This window comes from Stenella coeruleoalba (assembly GCF_951394435.1).
Source record: "Stenella coeruleoalba genome assembly, chromosome: 9".
Classification (NCBI taxonomy): domain Eukaryota; kingdom Metazoa; phylum Chordata; class Mammalia; order Artiodactyla; family Delphinidae; genus Stenella; species Stenella coeruleoalba.
The window spans coordinates 34,534,045-34,549,167 of NC_137155.1; the positions used below are offsets into that span (position 1 = coordinate 34,534,045).

The 15,123-nt window shown below is 35.2% G+C and overlaps 1 protein-coding gene across 9 annotated transcripts in view; it reads right to left on the bottom strand.

The window, feature by feature from the left end:
- HDAC9 (histone deacetylase 9) overlaps positions 1–15,123 on the bottom strand; it is a 1,064,374-nt gene that overhangs the window by 466,177 nt on the left and 583,074 nt on the right. For 5 of the 9 annotated variants that reach the window (XM_079931742.1, XM_079931734.1, XM_079931738.1 and 2 more), the window contains 3 exons: positions 10,389–10,539; positions 9,263–9,389; positions 6,870–6,991 (listed from right to left, as the gene is read on the bottom strand). In XM_079931742.1, coding sequence (XP_079787868.1) covers positions 6,870–6,991; positions 9,263–9,389; positions 10,389–10,539 — 400 coding nt within the window. The remainder of the gene's footprint in view (positions 1–6,869; positions 6,992–9,262; positions 9,390–10,388; positions 10,540–15,123) is intronic. The other 4 variants (XM_079931741.1, XM_079931736.1, XM_079931740.1 and 1 more) reach the window with 2 other exon arrangements.

Consider the following 15,123-nt stretch of genomic DNA (forward strand, 5'->3'; position numbering starts at 1 on the left):
ACAAACAAAAACTAAGGAAATTTGTTGCCAGTAGACCTGCATTGCAAGTAATATTAAAAAAAGTTCTTTAGCAAGAAAAAAAAGGATATAAATCAGAAACTCAGAGCTGTATAAAGGAAGAAATAAATGAAGGTAAAATGAAATGTTTTATTTTTCTGATTTTTAATTGACTAACTGACTATTCAAAATAAGAATATCACTATGGGAAAGTGAAGTTAATGACAGCAAAATTATAAAAGATGGAAGAGAGGAATTGGGAATACTCTGTTATAAAGTACCTATACCCATTAAGCACTATAGTGTGATTTGAAAGTGGGTATAGATTTGCTACAAACGTGCACTTCAAACTCTAAGGAAACCACCACAGAAATTTTTTTAAAAGAGGTACAGGGCTTCCCTGGTGGCGCAGTGGTTGAGAGTCCACCTGCCAATGCAGGGGACGCGGGTTTGTTCCCTGGTCCGGGAAGATCCCACACGCCGCGGAGCGGCTGGGGCCCGTGAGCCATGGTCGCTGAGCCTGCGCGTCCGGAGCCTGTGCTCCGCAACGGGAGAGGCCACAACAGTGAGAGGCCCGCGTACCACAAAAAAACAAACAAACAAAAAAACTGGTATGCTAAGACAGTAGAGAACATGGAATAATATACAATGTTCAGTTAAAACCAGAGAAGGCAGAAAAAGAAGGGAAGATTAAAAAAAAAAAAAGAGTAAGTACAATGATGAGAAAACAGTTACAAACATGGTAGACATTGATCTAACTATATCCATTACCACTTTAAATGTGACTGGTCTAATACACTAATTAAAAGAGACTGTCAAAGTGGGTTAAGAAAAAAAAGATACAACTGTATGTTGTCTATGAGAAAACCATTTAAAATATAAAGACACAGGTTAAAAGTAAAGGGATGAAGAAAGATATACCATGCTAACACTGGGAAATTACAAATTAAAACCATTATGAGAAACCATTATATACCTACTAGGATGGTTAAAATCCAGAACACTAAACTGAAAATACCAAGTGCTGGTGAGAATGTGGAGCAACAGGAACTCTGACCCACTGCTGGTGGGCATGTAAAATAGTACAGCCACTTTGGAAGACAGTTGGGCAGTGTCTTACAAAACTGAACACAATCTCACCATAAAATCCAGCTATTGCACTCCTAGGCTTTTACCTAATTGAGCTGAAAACCGACATCCACACAAAAACCTACATGTGAATGTTTAGGGCCACTTTATTCATAATTGTCAAAATGTGGAAGGAACCAAGATACCTTTCAATAGGTAAACGGTTAAACAAGCTGTGGCCTGTCCCATATAATGCAGTATTATTCAGTGCTAAAAAGATCTTTCAAGCCACAGAAAGACATGGAGGGATCTTAAATGCATAGTGCCAAGTGAAAGAAGCTAGTCTGAAAAGGCTACATTCTGTATGATTCCAAATATATGACATTCTGCAGAAGGCAAAACCAGAGAGACAGTAAAAATATCAGTGGTTACCAGGGGTTGATGGAAGGAGGGATGAACAGAGGGAGCACAGAGGATTTTTAGGGCAAGGAAACTATTCTGCATTATATTGTAATGGTGGGTACATGGTATGACATATACATTTGTCAAAATCAATAGAACGTTACAACACAAAGAGTAAACCTTAATGTAAATTATGGGTTACATTCATAATAATGTATTGATAGTCATTCATTAATTGTACCAAATGTACCACACTAATGCAAGATGTTAACGAGAGCAGAGACTACAGGAGAGAGGGAAGAGTAATATGGGAACCGTCTATACTATGGGTCAATTTTTCAGTAAATCTAAAACTGTTCTAAAAATTAAAGTCTATTGATTTTAAAATGAAGTCAATGGCAGAAATTAAAACTCTGTTTGGCTCTAGTGAGGACGGAGCATTAATAAGAGCTCCTCCCATGGTGAAGGAAAGAAACAAATCTGCTGCTACTTTTTGACACCATACTATGCTCCCAAATGCCAGCAAATATGCAAAATTAACAAAGCCCTTTATTCCCATCTTGAGATTAGCATTGCAAGCAGCAGATAGCTTAAAGTGAAAATGTTTATCACTTGCTCCTCAGTTTTCTCATTTTATCAATAAGATGGCAGAATACAAGTCTTTGAAAAGACTTTCCACAACAACAAGCAATTTAGTTTTCACTGATGAAAATAAATGAAACTCAATTCCTTATCAACTAGAAACGCAAAGTTAAGATTTACTAAGCCCTTCCTAAGTCCTAGGTATGATCCTAAGTGCATGACATGCATTACTTAACTGAATCCTCAAAACAACTGTATGAACCAAGTACAAAAATTATTCCCATTTTACAGATGAGAGAATCACAACCTAAAGAGGTTAAGTAAATCTCCCAAGATTGATGATCCAGATTTCAAGCTGGTAGGTAGATTCAAAGCCTGTGTTACTGTGCCACATTGCTTCCCAATTCTGGGAAAACTAGTGTAAGACTTATCACAGAGATTACATTTCAATAATTTTAGGCAAGAAGAGACACTACAATGGAACTAGGATCGAGTACTAAGATATATAAAAATACTCCAGTTTTGGTCAATCTGGAATAAGATTCTGAGTGAATATTTTTATAAACGTTAGTGCTATCTGTGCAAAAATGTGTGTGCATGTCCATGTGTACACATGCATGTGTGATTGTGTATTATGAGAAAGACACAGAGCTAGAGAGAGAGAGAGAGACAGACAGAGAGAGAGAGCAAGAGAGCAAGAGAGAATTTAAAACATTGTTTAAAAACCTCCTTGTACTAATTCTGGATTATAATAACTTGAACAGGTCACCAAGGTATCAGAACATAACTTCTAACTGCTATACTGAGGGAGATGTATAAAGTTATATATCTCATCTCTGCTTTCCTTCCAATTACTCAGTGTGGAAAATGACATTGGCCTCCTAAAACCTTAACTTATGTTTGGACCCCTTCCATCTTTGAGTCCTATTCTAGTGCTGCTGACCATTAAAATGAATATTTCAGTGGGGCGGGAACAGTCCTATTAGCCCAAGCCAAGCTGTAGCTTTACATGGCTTGTGCTCTTTAAGAGGTGAATCTAGCCAGCCAGCTCACTTTGTTCAGAAGTATTAAGTGGAAAGATTGTAACACTCAAAGAAAGGCAAAGTTCACTGGGTAAGACCCCAATAATACAATGGAGCATAAAACCTCTAGAATGTTTTACCGTAATATTTTATGAAACATATGCACACACTCTTTGTAACAGAATCCAATTCAAATGGTTTTAGAGGTCAGTTCAAAGTCACCACATACGCAGCATCTTTGTGAGAAATATGTACTATTTCAAAAGTACCCGGACCCAGAAGCTTCCTTTCCCTATTTTATAGTTCATTATCAGTCCCGCAGAGCATTAGAGGAAAAAAAAATCACCTACTACAGCATGATATAATTTGCAGCCAAAACCTAAAGTTCAGTAAAATAATCCAAATTTCAGAATCAACAAATTCTTGTGTTATGGAACAAAAGCAATCACAGAGGGTAATTCTAAAAGGAAGTGCTACTTTAAGTGTGGGCAATAAATATAAAAATTTCAAAAATTATTTTATTCTTAACTTCAGAACCAATTATGAAAGCCTTTGACGGTCATTCATTGTTACGAAAGGAGCAAAAGACTCTCAACTCTTACATTTAAAAGAAAAGTGAATTCGGAATGGGCCTGATTAGAGCTAACTATTCATATTATTCTGAGGTTTCCAAAAAGCCCAAATGCTATGAACAACTATGATTCTCCTTAGGGGAAGGAAGTAAAGGTCCACTTTGCATGACAAAGGTCAGATTTCTGCAGGCAAATGAGACTTCTATGGTTGACTGTTCCTAGGCTGTCACTGTCTGAGTCCTAAGAGGTCAAGAGAGGTTCCAAATTCTGCTCACTGCTTAGGGAACACCCCTGGGGCCACTTTAATCATTTTAAGGTCATTAGAACTTTTCTTACTTTGGTTCCAGCTTTACTCCCGTAAATCTTGCTAATGCATATTGGCAATTCGGTACTGACATAGGTTAAAAAGAAATTGAAAGTATTTAGTATTATATGCAGATCAAAAGATAGAATCCACTTAAAAACTTCTTTTAAATCTAAGATTGAATTCAATGAAATTCAAGTAGACCTCAGAGAGTGATAATCAGGGCCCAATAGAAAAGCTACACTCTATTACGGCTGTACTGGTATTTGTACTATATGATCAATGCCACTCCTCTAGATTTCATTTAATATGATAAAGCTTTACTTGAAAATTATCTTATACAGTTTCCCTAATCATCAAATAAGTTTAACTGTGATAATATTTTATTGTTTACTTTTTTGTAATAACTATTGAGCCACTAAAATACAACAAATGCTGAAGTAAAAATTATTTGACTATTTCAATGCTCTGCTATTTAGTGCAAACATACACCTAAACTTTCTCAAAGTGCACTGGAAATACACCAAATGGATTATATTTATAAAAGTTGGAAGAGTTTCGCCTATTTGTAATTAATGAGAGGTATCTCTAAGTATTTAGATGTGTAGAAAACATCTGTATTTAATTATATCATACTTTTCTTAGACAATAGGAATTGAATTAAGGAATATTTTGAAACCCCTATAGAGATATAAAAGTATTAATGGCTGTTCAAGAACTTTATTGGTACAATGCTTGAAAATGTTTGGTTTTACAGATCAGCAGCCTGACACTTCCTAAATATCAGATATTCGATATAAAGGGAAGAAACTTAACGTAATGGGCAAATACAGAAAATACACCACTAGAAAAGACAAGGGCTGTACCTTTTCACTATTATTACATATCACATAAAGAGATACAGAAGATGAGTTTCATATTAGTACAGATTTGAATTAAATTTTGTAAGGTATATAATAAGCAGGATTTCTCTTGGAATTGTGTTGTGGACTGAGAAATTCTACAAGAATAAATTAACAGCTTGCTATTCATTCTTCAGAGGAAAAATCCTAAGCCGTTCTCAGGGAAACAGTGGGACACAAAAGTATGGGCTTTTAGTACTTGTCCTAAGTATTGAAAAAGATCAAATTTGCTTTCTGGATGCTTACTGGTTCCAAATGCCACTACTTTTCAAACTCAGTGTCACTTCTGCAGTCAGTTTTCAATCTCCCAGTGGTAAGAATATATTCAAAGGCTATGTGCACAGCAGGGTAGAAGTCTTTCTCCCTAAATGTAACTATATCACTCATCAGTAACCTCCTGCCATAAGGGGACTTGTGTTTTCTTTCCTTTTAGTGACTCCTTAGGCTCTTGAATGCCAGTCACTGCCCTAAGACCTGGGGCAATATTCACATAATCTCTGTCAATAGTTCCTACACATGCCATTGGTGCAACTAAATGTCAAGGCTGCAGATCAAAGTCCCCACATTCTAAAATCCATGTCCTTTATGGATCAATTTTCATAAACTATATGCCATGTTTTAGAAATATGTGGAGGCTCACTCTTTGCTTTGTTCCTTTTATCCCAGAGAAGTTTATTTACATGAAAGGCAATCTGATTTGTAGATAAGAGTGTGAAATTCTCATGCAATACATAAAACTCACTCTTTCCTTTGCACAGCCTTCCATTGAAGTATTTTACTATATCTGATATCTTATAGTAGAAATGTGAACATCTTTCGGCTATTAAAATAAAAAGGCACAAATTGCTTTACAATACTTGGCCATCCTTCCTCAGTGCCTGGTACAATACGGGCTAGATGACAGAATAAATTCTTACTCATGATTGATTTTATTTTTAAATCTTCATTATGCTAGAAGTAAATTATAAGACAGAAAATAGCTTCAGCACGTGTTTTTACAATCTATATCCATTTTAATTATTCAAAATTCCTTGGGAAAATGAATATAATTATTGGAAATAATTTTCACTCTGTAGATTTTATATACAAATTAAACAGATCTATAGTTCTTCAAGTAGGTCTGAGTAAAATACAATGGACCAAACTCTCTGCTCTGAATATCTCTTCACATCAATTGTGGTTATAAAATTTTTTTAAATTTACAACTTCCTCTAAAGAACTATATTTAGAAAATCTCAAAATATTTAGAACATAATGTATACAACTGCTATTTACGCTTATACCTAGCTAAAATTTAAATATATTTATTATAGAGGTAAGAGCATGTAACACATTAAATATGCACATACCAGAGGGCTAAAAAGGAATATGGGAAAACAAACACAGACTGTAAAGCTATAGACCTGTTTACTAAATTCCAAATTTATTACAGATTCATTGTCCCAGTTCCCCTAAGCAAATTTTAATACAATTACATGAGATTATTAGCTACAAAGCTTCACCATGAGTTCTTATAATCTGTGAGACACTAGGCAAGTCACTTACTCAGGAGCTAGCCTTGGCCTTATCTGTTTTAGTAAACAATTAAAATTTAAGGTTTTTAAAAGTGGGAGGAAAAGATTATTTCCATTTCTGTAGTAAATGGCTGAGGCTCAACAGAAAATCAGAGAAATGGAGGAAATTAGAGAGGTCCTCATTAACGGAGAAGATTTAAATTTTCTGAGAAATCAAATTTCTATTTTCTTTAATTCTTCTCTTTATTGCTAATAAGAAAATAATTTGTCTAAAACCCAAATGTGACTAACCTTTAAATTAAAAAAGCTACTTTGATAATATACTGAATGAACCGATACAGAAATAGGAGTGTGTGTGCGCGCGTCTGCTTATGCTGAGGGCAGAGGTGGAGAGAGCCTGACAGCTATGATTCAAATCCTTTGACGCTCCCCTAGAGGTATGGCAAAATAAAGCTGCAGGAAGGTCATGGAAGAGCAAGTGGAGTCTTCTTGTGGAACTGACTTACCAGTTTTTCGAAGAGGGAAATCGTCCTTTGCATCTTGTGCTCCTGGTAATGTGTATTTGTAGGATGGAGACGTTCCACTCAAGGGTGGAGAGCTTTGATCCAATGACGTGTGGTGGGCAGCCCTACAAAAGAAAAAGAGGGTTCACCATTTCCCCTTGAGTTTTTACTGCACATTGGTCAGCAATAATCGGTTGCACATGCTGTAACACGTGTCTCAGCTGTGTTTATGTTCTTTCTTTTTAGTGTGTACAAACCACAGCCTCATGTAACCAAGTTCAATTTAGCAGTATGTTACGGAATGATGCAGGATGCCCAAGAATGCCCACTGTGTGTTTGGTCACACAGTCACATAGAAAAGTTTGCTTCACTAAAGGAGAGAATTTACCCAGAGCCTGAGATTTGACATCTGAGATTATTGTGTATGTTTTCTTAAGAGCCATATTAGTGGAAAAGTCATCATCCGAATCCTTTTTAGTCAACAATGTAGAACAACCAAGGTAAAAGTAAACATACAGAAGGACTTCATTTAAAAAAAACTGCTAGGTAGTACATGAGAGTACGTGAGGGTGCCTTTCTACTGGAGAGACAGTACTGTGCGAATAGCCTCAGGTCTCCAAACTTCTATAGCAGTTTCAAGGTAAAGACTGGAGACACATCCTTCTTCAATATGAACCTGACCTTTTAAAATCTTTTGTCTGTCCTGCATTAATACAGTAAAACAGATGCAATTGTGCTACTGGAGAATAGCTTAGGACTGAACATAGATTACCCAGTGGATATAAACATCTATAATCATTATATATGGAGAAAATATAGATAGGGCGTAGTATCACCACCATGATGATTCTACCAATATTATTTATTTGAATCAACATTCTCAAGAATTACCTGGTGTAAGGATATTTTATCTAGCCATAACTGGCAAAAAGTATTAAGTTCAGATTTCATAAATTAATGACTTATGGTTGTCCAGGAGTTGGACCCTACTGAAGTTCAGTTCAGTACAAAAAAAAGGATTCCTAAGTAACATTTGAGAGCCATGTCGAATATACCCAAGGGAACAGCTAAAGAATTTTCAGCTGACAAGTTGTTTGCATGTAGTTGTTTCCACTTAACAACAACAACAAAAAAGGTATTATCTTTTCTTAAAACAGGTTTTAACTTAGAAGGAACATGAGTTAGTTATAAATTATGTATGTAATTTTAGGTAATAAGACAGAATTTCTTTTTCAATACTTTTTGATGTTGAATGAACATGTGAAAATTTTCTTCAGGGATTGGTTTCTCAAGTCAATTGACATGCATGGTATAAATTATGTAAACCATTAAAAAATATTTATATAGCATTCTAGAATCTGCCTCGTCTTTTTTTCTGGATGCAGAGAAGGGAAGATACTTATAATATAGAATTATAAGAACAATAACTCTTTTAATAGAACTCCTGGCATGCTTGAAATGTCAATGTAACAGAGTATCAAATAATCAAGATTTTACTCCCTTATCCTTATGATGTGATTAAAAAATATGTAAGTGTAAAATCCTAAACATATTTTTTAAATATGAGAGAGATGAAACTATGATCTATTAGTCTATTATCCAAATATGCCTTGCCTATCAGTTCTTCCCCTGAATTTTTAAAAATATCACCTCCTTCATACTTTACAGAAGGAAGAATTGTGTGTTGCACAGTATCTCTTTACTAGACTTGGAGAAAGATGGTTGCATAAAAAACTGTAATACCGCAGTATGTTATGTTGTCAGCTTGTGTGTTAAAAGCCAATCTACTCTCATTTTACAGGGTGGGAAGAAATGAGATGAGGTGGGCACGGGTAAACTAGTCACTGAAGACTTAGATATATCAGTTCCTTTTCTTTCTTTCTTTCTTTCCTAATTAAGTCAAAAATCTTCTGGACTTTTAAAAATAATTCAGATCTCCACCTTATTTCAAGCCAAGTAAAATAAAATCTCAACCAGCCAAATCTTCAGAAATTATTGTAAAGATATCAGATGCACCATCTGAGAATAGAAAAATGCAAAATATGAATTAATTTCTATGCCCCACCCTACATTTGTCAGTTATTCATTTGGCAAAGGACATGTATAATACTTTCTAGCCCTCAAGATGATACTTGCTAACATTTATTTAAGAGCTGGTCTCTGTTACATACTTTACCACATTGTTTCACAGGACCTTCCCAGAAACCCTAGAGGGCAGGTACTATTATCGTCCTCTTTTTATAGAATAAAAACCTGAGCCTTGGAGAATTTGAGGAGCTTGCCCACAGCCTTATAGCTGAGAACTTGGCAGCCCAGGGATTTGTGCCCAGGTTGGCTGAATTGAGAACCTGTGATCTTTACCCCTGGGAATGAAAAAAGCCAAACACTGAACATACGTGTACCAGAGCTTGGGATGGCGGCTCACGGAATGATTTTTTCCATTAGTTGGAGTGTCTTTTGTTGCTGATTTACTCAACAGGAATTCTTGAAGCTTCTGCTTTACTTCTGTACTTGCCACTGCCCCTGAAACACACACATACAGAAACAGATGGTGATTTGTGGTTCTGTCCTCTCAAGCCTCTGGAATATTTAGCAAAAATTAAGAAGTAACACCACTCGTCACAGCATATGAAGTTTTCCTATTAAAAGAAGAAACCAGAGTCTAAACAGCCTTTAGAAAATGACATAGTAATATTTTGTAACTACTGCTTCAACTGCCAATTTTCAAAAGACCTTCGATGATTTCTTTAATTGCTTTTGCAGAAAGGGGATTCCCAGAATTAATACTAATTTTTTCCTAAGCTTTAAAAAATACTGCTGAGGAACAGAACACTGCTTTTTAAAAGTCAAGAATCTTGGGGGACCATATAAGCGATTAAGCAAATTAAAATGAGCTCTTCTGAATTGCTAGTTTGAAAAACTTTTTTAAAAAGCACTTTTGCGCATTAAACAAATAAATATTGCTGACAATTCCAGTTTAAGTCATCACATTTTAAACCTTGCTACGACCTGATTTTGAACTGACCTCATACAGGGGAATTATTTGGATCTGTCTCCCTCTTGTGGATAGTTGCTTTTTAAAAAAAAAAAAAAATTCTACCTTAAATCTTCTCAAAGTTTGGGTACTTGAAAACTAAATGAGACAAGGCTTGACTTATTAAAGAGTAATTATTACTTGAGCAGGAGGAAGGTATGGTGGAGTAATGTGGAAGTGAGTTTATTATTAAACACAATGCCATAGCTATATTGCCTTAGTATAACATTATTTTTAAGGTTCAAAACAACAGAAATTAGCATCTTTGCCAAACAATGCTATGTTTACTTCTGGAGGTGCTTGTAGACTGAATGCAGAGAGCTGATATGTGAATGTCAAAGCCTTACATTTGGGTCCATAAGGTATTCTTTTACTTAAACACAGACAATTTTGACAAGTTTAATTCCACTCTTTATCAGGCTCCTTTCTGAATGACCATCAGCTAAAGATGAGGGAAGAGATCCGTCTTTTACCCTGGTGCCTCTTACTTTCTCGTCCTCTATCTTTGCCTCTGAGAGGAGGAAGCTGCTGTTCTCTGCGATGCCTCTCTACTTCCTGTTCTTGCCTCTGCTGCTCCAGTTTCTGCTCCTTTTCTAGCAGTTCTTGTTGCTGTTTTATGGCTAGAAGTTCCTGTTGCAACTTGCGAGAAGAGAAAGACATGAGAGTGTGCAATTTCTTTAGACTTCATAGTCATCAATGACCAAAATCGAAATGTTATGAGCTTTTGGAAATTATTTGTATTTACTTTACATTTTACCCATTTTTTGGTATATTATTGAAATCTAAAGACAAGCAACTAATGCCATAAATGGTCTTAAGGTCATTAACAAGAAAGTTTTTAGGTAATTTCAACACCTACGCCATCCTATCACAATATTACCAAATTCACTCAGATCTTCAGTTCCTTGAGTAACTTTCCTTTGTGCATCTGAAATACATGATACAGGCAAAGAAAGGCAGGAACTTCGCAGAAGTCTGTTTTACCAATTCCCTTGCAACATAAACAAATGAAATCTTCACTTCTTATCCTGAGAAACTGTGTGAACATAATCAAACTGAATAGAATAGTGAGAGATGAGTTAATTTGGGGGAAATCTACCTGAAATAAAACGAAGGCTAAAAATTTCAAAACCTTCCAAGAAGGTTTTCAAAAGATGAATGCAATCTGTATATCCATAACAAGCTCTTCTCTCAAAATAGCAAAGTCTAATTAGTTCACTCAGTGCACAAAACCCTTCAGATTAGAGACTGGTCAAGAAGAAATCACTTCCATCAGACTACACTTTGATGCACTGTTGTTTGGCTGTCTGAATCCCTTGAGTTCACTTCCAAATAAGGTACATCATGAATATAAAGCATTCTTAATAACCATTTTGAGGACTTCCCTGGTGGCGCAGTGGTTGAGAATCTGCCTGCCAATGCACGGACACGGCTTTGAGCCCTGGTCTGGGAAGATCCCACATGCCGCGGAGCAACTAGGCCCGTGAGCCACAACTACTGAGCCTGTGCGTCTGGAGCTTGTGCTCCGCAACAAGAGAGGCCGCGACAGTGAGAGGCCCGTGCATCGCGATGAAGAGTGGCCCCCGCTCGCCGCAACTAGAGAAAGCCCACGCACAGAAACGAAGACCCAACACAGCCATAAAAAAATAAATAAATAAAATTTAAAGAAAAACACAAAACCATTTTGAGATGTCAATTTTCTCTCAGACTAAGAAATAGACATGGAATAATCGTAAATGTGCCCACTGAGGAATAACTCAAGACTGAGTTCTACTAGGCTCTGACATTACTAGATACGAGATCTAGACAACACTAAGCCACTCAGAGAACTGGTTCCTCATATATAAGACAGAGGAATAATCTCCACCATGCATCATGTTCATAAATGCATATGAAATTTAAGTTGTAAGTTTGAACAATACTAATTTTGCTTATTATTACTATTTTAAACTCTAAATACTAATGAAGTTAGTGTAATTTGCTGTTTATATGAGATAGGTGCCTAAAATTCTGAAATTTACACTGCACAGTAACAGAACAAAAATAACAAGTTATATGGAATGGCATCAGAGTCACTGTGGAGCAACAGGAAGCCAACTCTGCATGTCAAGCATGATAGCTTCACTCGTCCCAGAAGGACATGGCTAGAAGCATTTCTGGTTAATTTTCAAATTACAGTCTTTGACACTTTGGATTTGATCCACCAGTCTCTTAATAAGTGTTTTTAGATACTCCATTCTAACCAAAAATTTCATAATTCTGCTTAAACTTTGCCTTAAATGTTAATTCTATATAGACATTGGGGTTGATCAAGTTGATTTATTGCTTCACCCAAAGCCCCAGTGGAATTGAATATTAATCTCTCTTAGGAATTAGAAAAGCACACGATTTAATTTCCACAGCTACTATTCATTATCAAAGATTGCAGGAATGAGGTTAAAAAAAAAAAAAAGAAACAAAATGTCACTCCTCCAGTTTCATGTTCTAGTCCAAGACAGAGGCAGAATGAAGTAGTAGCTTTGGAGGTAGATGAGGCAAGATTACAAATCCTGGAGCATCCACTTACTGGCTGTGTAGCCTTGGGCAAGTTACAGTGTTTCTGCCTCAGATTACTAGGTGGAAAAATGGGATAACAGCATCTAACTCAACAGATGATTATAGAAGCCAAAGATTCCAAACACTAATATAAGTTAAGCATCATGCTGTGTCTTCCTCATAAATGTAAAATCTAGATGAATGTTAAAAGCATCAACTTTTAGTCCTATGCATAAAAAATATAAAACAATAAAATTAAAAAATTTTAAAGCAAAGAAACTTCTTAAACTTAAAGGGAAATTTTAAGTATGACTTTAGTTTCCGAAAAAGCAACTTATTACTTTAGAAAATAATTCCAAACACTAAGTTTTCCTTAGCTATCTCAGAATCATTTTTCTCCCTCCCCTTTTCCAATATTTTCTAGGTGTCAGTAAACCTGCTATATACTACCTTGTTTGGGCTAAAGTAACAATTACGTACTTGCTACTATTAACTTTTGAGTAAAATCAAACAATTACTTAAAAAAATTTTATGTTGATCTTTACAACTACAAAAGGCATCAAACATAAATGAAAAGAACTGTCTAAAGCTGTAACTTATCAGTATTGCCCTATATTCAGGGCAACACCACTTGCATACCACAGCAAAATGAAACAAACCTTCAACTATGGGGAAGAATATAAATTTTACTCATTCATCATTGCCATTTTAACATGCCTAGAATGAATGAAGAAGGAAATCTGGACATTATTGTTACTATTATTGTTTCAAAGGTCAAACTGAAATAAAATGTTCCAGAAGCACTCAAAAATAAGTCTATAAACTAAATGAAGGTTTCCTATACCGCAAAATACAACCAGGATTCCATATGAGACTTAAAACAAAATCCTCACTCTTATTTTTAAGGTATCTTATGGGTCAATATATTGTAAGTGTCTTTTAGTAAAGTTCACTAGTTAAAGGAAAAAAATACCACATTTTACATCAGGTATCAAAGAGACTTTTTCTGAAAGTAAGTTAAAATAGGTCTTCCAGGCTAAGGAAATATAAAACAAGGAACATAGGAAAGAAAAAGCATTTTTACCCTCTGAGACACTGTAATATCAATGTGGTAAAATTATATAATATTAACATAAATTAGTTATCTATATTAACCCCACATAAATGTGCTTGTATTTTATTTGCAAGTGAGTAAAAGATCAACTTCTGCAGGGCAGAAATTGAGACACAGATGTAGAGAACAAACGTATGGACACCAAGGGGGGAAAGGGGCGGGGGGTGGTGGTGGCGGTGTGATGAATTGGGAGATAGGGATTGACATGTATACACTGATGTGTATAAAATGGGGATGACTAAGAAGAACCTGCTGTATAAAAAAATACATTTAAAAAAATGCAAAAGGAAAAAAAAATCAAGTGTCTATAACACAATACAATAAAAATGAAATAATATAACATATACTTTATTATATTAATAAGTTAACATAAGTTAAGTCACTTTTGAAGGAGTTGGACATAAAAGTAGACTTTTTTATTACAAATATTTGCTACTTTATATTACTGTCATAATAAATTCAAATTAAACATCTACTAAGTCAGACCAAAATAGCTTTGTTTTAATTATTTTTGTCAAGAAGTTGAAAGACATTTTACAAATAAAGCTGAAGTAATATTTATCTCTGAGGATACAAGAGAATAAATAGATACACAGACACTGATAATAAAATACTCCATCATACATAATTGTGGGATATGGACATATTTCTCCTAGAATAATTTAAACAACTTGGGTCTCTAATTGTCAACTACTCCCAAAACTGTTTCAATAAATTCTTATCTACAGTCTATTAGACTTGTATAAAAACACTGAAAATATATGTATCAGTTTCTTTATATAAAATTTTGTTGAGCTTCTCATTATGTTATTATTTTGAATGTATACATTATGAGGTCTTTTCCATAAGGAAGATTAGGACATACTCAGAACATCTACTTATAGAGCACTCAAAATATCTACTTATAGACCAAAGACAAAAATAAAAAAAGGCTCTCTCTTCACATAAAGGGATTAATTTATCCTCTCTGGTGAATAGTATATGAAGATTCTTTTTTTTTAAATTAATTTTTATTGGACTATAGTTGCTTTACAATGCTGTGTTAGTTTCTACTGTACAGCAAAACGAATCAGCTATATGTGTACATACATACATATATATATATATATATGGCTCTTTTTTGGATTTCCTTCCCATTTAGGTCACCACAGTGCATTAGGTAGAGTTCCCTGTGCTACATAGTATGTTCTCATTAGTTACCTATTTATACATAGTATCAGTAGTGTGTATGTGTCAACCCCAATCTCCCAATTCCCCCCTCTCCCCCTCCCTTTCCCCCTTTGTATCCATACATTTGTTATTAGAAATATAAAATGGGTCTTTCCATGCTCGTGGTTCTTCTTGGTGGAGAGCAGATGGGGCAAATGGACAAAAGCATGTAGAAGAGAATCTTAAAAAGGGTGGGAAGTTACTATTCCTTACTATTGATGCTGTAAACTAACAGAAAAAAGAGTGGTAGAGGCTCCTCTCCAAAAAGCAAAGCAGGTTTTTGCCAGGATTCCTTTTACTTACCCAGGTTTTTCACTAGTACAATCAAAGTTTCCTCCCAGCCATGCATCCGTATCTTTTCATAG